This window comes from Octopus bimaculoides, chromosome 5 (assembly GCF_001194135.2).
Source record: "Octopus bimaculoides isolate UCB-OBI-ISO-001 chromosome 5, ASM119413v2, whole genome shotgun sequence".
Lineage (NCBI taxonomy): Eukaryota > Metazoa > Mollusca > Cephalopoda > Octopoda > Octopodidae > Octopus > Octopus bimaculoides.
Window position 1 is genome coordinate 25,837,722 of NC_068985.1, and position 4,915 is coordinate 25,842,636.

The 4,915-nt window shown below is 39.9% G+C and overlaps 1 protein-coding gene across 1 annotated transcript in view; it reads left to right on the forward strand.

Moving 5' to 3' along the window:
* LOC106874950 (DNA-dependent protein kinase catalytic subunit) overlaps positions 1–4,915 on the forward strand; it is a 185,220-nt gene that overhangs the window by 15,604 nt on the left and 164,701 nt on the right. The window contains exon 4 of the mRNA XM_052968027.1: positions 642–716. Coding sequence (XP_052823987.1) covers positions 642–716 — 75 coding nt within the window. The remainder of the gene's footprint in view (positions 1–641; positions 717–4,915) is intronic.

A 4,915-nucleotide genomic window follows, 5' to 3' on the forward strand; every position in this document is an offset into this window, starting at 1 on the left:
TGGCACTCCGTTGCTTACGACGTCAAGGGTTCCAGTCGATCCGATCAATGGAACAGCCTGCTCATGAAATTAACGTGCGAGTGGTTGAGCACTCCACAGACACATGTACCCTTAACGTAGTTCTCGGGGATATTCAGCGTGACACAATGTGACAAGGCTGACCCTTTGAAATACAGGTACAACAGAAACATGAAGTAAGAGTGAGAGAAAGTTGTGGTGAAAGAGTACAGCAGGGTTCGCCACCATCCCCTGCTGGAACCTCGTAGAGCTTTAGGTGTTTTTCGCTCAATAAACACTCACAACGCCCGGTCTGGGAATCGAAACCGTGATCCTATGACCGCGAGTCCGCTGCCCTAACCACTGGGCCATTGCGCCTCCACACAGAATATACAATATATACATTTTTTTATATCATGTGCATGTAGGTATATATGTGTATGTGTTAGTCTGCACATGTCTTCACATTGACACTGCTTCTGCAGCAGGGACATTTGTTTTTGTTTCCCATAGACAACATGACCTGCACCTCAGCAATTTAATGTGCATGCCTAAGAATTAAAAGGTTTAAATTTCTCCATTTACATTGGTTTTTATCTTGTTTCTTTATTTTTCTTTTAATCATTTACTTTCATTTTATTCAGGGCATTTGTATGTTACAGTACAACCAAGATAAAAGTGCCAAAGTGAAAAATACTGCTCTTGACTTGCTCATACATGTAAGTAAATTTAATATCATCATCATCGTTTAACATCCGCTTTCCATGCTAGCATGGGTTGGACGATTTGACTGAGAACTGGTGAAACCAGATGGCTACACCAGGCTCCAATCTGATTTGGTAGAGTTTCCACAGCTGGATGCCCTTCCTTACGCCAACCACTCAGAGAGTGTAGTGGGTGCTTTTACGTGTCACCGGCACGAAGGCCAGTCAGGCGGTACTGGCAATGGCCACGCTCAAAATGGTGTATTTTATGTGCCACCTGCACAGGAGCCAGTCCAGGGGCACTGGCAACGATCTCGCTCGAAAGTCTATTTAAAATATGTAATACTGTGGTATATATAAACATGTGTATAACTTATGTAATTCTTTTGTTCTTTTACTTGTTTCAGTCATTTGACTGTGGTCATACTACAGCCCCACCTTGAATTTTTTAGATGAATGAATCAACCCCAGTACTTTTTTTTTTTAAGCTTGGTACTTATTCTATTGATCTCTTTTGCCAAACTGCTAAGTTACGGGGACATAAACCAACACCAGTTGTCAAGTGAGCAGTGATGGGGGACAAACATAAACACAAAGGCACACACATCTATATATATATATATATATATATGTATATATATATATATATATATATATATATCCCTACCACTGCGTACAAATTTGAAGCATGCAAAATGAAGCATTTGCAACATTGGATATCATATGTCCACAGAAAGAAAAGGTACAAAACTGCGATAGACCACCTCAGTGGCCAACGCGACAGTGTGACAGGCCATGTGCGTGGCCACGGAAGTAGGGCATGATCTAACTAAATTTTGATGACATATAATGTATGCACACAATACCCTTTCATCCCAGAAACAGTGTAGTCAATCACAGAAGGTGTTAAGAAACACTGAGTATTTTTTTCAAGTGATGGATCAATGTTGATCTTTACCCAAAATAGGCTCAGCAGTTCGTGTTACATACAGCAAAATCCCAGCAGTTTATGGGTTAATGATTGACATGAGAGCAGCAGGCAACACATTGCCAATGCATATATATCACCAGATGTACAACTCAACTCTAACTGCAGACATATGCTGAAACCAGTGAAAAAACATTAATCTGATGACATAGTGTGGCCAAGAAATCAAATGCTTGGGATCAATCCATTTTCAAATTCGCTCAAAAGACAGTGAATTCCATGATGCTAAATTCTGTGTGGTAGAGGTGGATGGACCACAGATTGTTGGATCGCCAACATGTGAGGCAATGAAATTGATCACAATATATTGTGATCACATCATGGATTCAACTCCTGATACCACAACAATTGAAGACCTGAAAGAAACATACCTGAATCTTTTCGACAGCCTGGGCAACTTCAAAGAACCCACACAACTGTACATAAAAGCAGGATTGGAACCCTTCATTGACCCACCTCAGAAATGCTCAGTTCACCTGAAGAATAAGCTCAAGAGTGAACTCCAGAAGATGTAAGAAATGGGGGTCATCAAGCCTGTGAAACAACACACGAATTGGTGTTCAAGCATGGCATATTCTGTAAAAAAAAAAGATGGATCACTTCGCATCAAGATAGCTATATATATATAGGCTTTGGTAGAATTGAGGCTATAGCAGAAGACTTGCCTAAAGTTGCATGGAATAAGATTGAACCCAGAATCATATGGTTGGGAAGCAAACCTCTTTATTTCATAAAATTAGCTATGCAGCCTTACAAAGATGAAGCTGCGGGCTGGACAAAGACACAATGATAATGGAATGAAAAAAATGGTTGGTGGGAGAAGCAGACCAACGCCCGCCGATTGTTGCTTCTCGAAAACATTGTTCTCTTTTTTTTTCCAACAAAACAAAATGGGGTATTGAACCTCACCTCAGTTCAAAGAATGGACGCAATCGTCCTTACAAATTGAGGCTCTGAACCTCTTACCAAAAATCCAAATTCAAATCGAGGCACTAAGGCCTCTTACTTTTCCTCCCTGACCAGGCTATATGCCTCCCACAGGCAATCCTGCAGTTCCAAATCGGGGCTCCAAAAAGCAAACTTATATTGGTCTTTGGGAAAGGTGTCCATCACCCTGGACATATCATCCTCCATTACGACCTCCGCTGTTACCTTCCCTCCCTCCCGCCATCAAACTTCTTACCACACAGCTACACCTGCTCCTGTTATTTGGGTTAAAAATAAATAAATAAATAAAAAAAAAACAATGAAAGAATTACTTCCCTTAGACCTGGTTATTTAATGTTTTTTTTTTTTAACATATTAATTGCTTAATTTAGTCTAAAGGAAGTAAATATTTTCGTCCGTGGGGCGGGTATTGCCCGTGAGTTTCACAGGCTTTCCAGACTGAGGGAGTTGGTGTAGCTGATATTTATTAAAAATTTTCTAGTTCTTGTAGCAAAAGCCCCAAATCATTCTTAAGTGGTCAAATGTATGACCAAAGTCAAGATTATTTTTGACATTGTATATGTACATTCTTTTTAAGAAGGTAAGATATGAATTGCATGACTGTTTCTAAGATGTCATGCGGCTAAATAGGAGCCGGGACACTGTGCTGCAAATATGACAAGAAACGAAGGCATTCAATAGATATGCTGTGCTCGCGATAAATATTTCAGTTGACCAATGTATGATTCGGATGTGTGGAGGCGCAATGGCCCAGTGGTTAGGGCAGCGGACTCGCAGTCATAGGATCGCGGTTTCGATTCCCAGACCGGGCGTTGTGAGTGCTTATTGAGCGAAAACACCTAAAGTTCCACGAGGCTCCAGCAGGGGATGGTGGCGAACCCTGCTGTACTCTTTCACCACAACTTTCTCTTACTTCTTGTTTCTGTTGTGCCTGTAATTCAAAGGGTCAGCCTTGTCACACTGTGCCACGCTGAATATCCCCAAGAACTACGTTAAGGGTACACATGTCTGTGGAGTGCTCAGCCACTTGCACGTTAATTTCACAAGCAGGCTGTTACGTTGATCGGATCAACTGGAACCCTCGTCGTCATAAGCGACGGAGTGCCAACAACAACAACGATTCGGATATAAGACACTATAGAAAAGTGAGATGTGTTAGCATAATGGTACACATCTTGCTAGGTTACAGAAACTGTAGTTATTGTTTAGCTTCAGGTTTGACCTGATTAGGCAATCCAGTTGCAATGCACATTATTGTGTCTTTTTCTAAGGCAGCAGAATATTATTTAAAGGAGATTTAGTTGCTATCTCTGGTATGTTCATCAACTGCACTGAGGCTCCTTTGTCTCATAAGAATTATAGTAATAATCCTTTCTACTATAGATACAAGGCCTGAAATTTAGGGGAGGGGGATATTCGATTACATTGACTGCAGTGTTTCACTGGTACTTATTTCATCAACCTGTAAAGGATGAAAGGTAAAGTTGATCTTGACAGAATTTGAACTCAGAAAGTAAGGACAGACCACATGCCGCTGAGCATTTAGCCTGGTGTTCTTACAACTCCACCAGCTCGCCACTTTAAGAATTATAGTAATAATAGATGTAGAGGAAGGAGGGTATGGAATAATAGTGTTAACCCTTTCGTGACCAACCCGGCTGAAACCGGCTCTGGCTCTGTGGTACAAATGTTTTGTTTTCAAAAATTATGAATTAAAATCTTCTACCAAATCTTAGTCTCAATTTATGTTCCTAACACTAGCTTAATGACAACTAAGTCATTTTACTAAAATCTTTGTTATATTTTAAATTAATTGAAAGAAACACAGAGCATCTCAGAATAAATACAGTAACGAAAGGGTTAAAGTAACTGTCAGTTATATATTCATTTCTTTCTGAAGATTGGGGTACCTCCTGTTCTGCTCCAAATATATCTTCAACTAAAAACTCTTGAGTTTGATACCACAGCTGTCACATTCCAAGAGCTGAAAACAGTTAAATAAAAAAAAACGTCTTATTCTTTTCTTTATATTACTTGTTTCAGTCACTTGACTGTGGCCATGTTTGAGCACCACCTTAAAGGGGTTTTTTTGTAGTCAAAGAAATTGACCCTAGGACTAATTATTTGTAAGCCTAGCACTTATTCTATCAGTCTCTTTTGTCAAACTGCTAAGTTACATAGATGTAAACACACCAACATCAGTTGTCAAGCAATGTTGGTGGGAAGGAACAAAGGCACAAAGACATACATATATATATATATATATATATATACATAC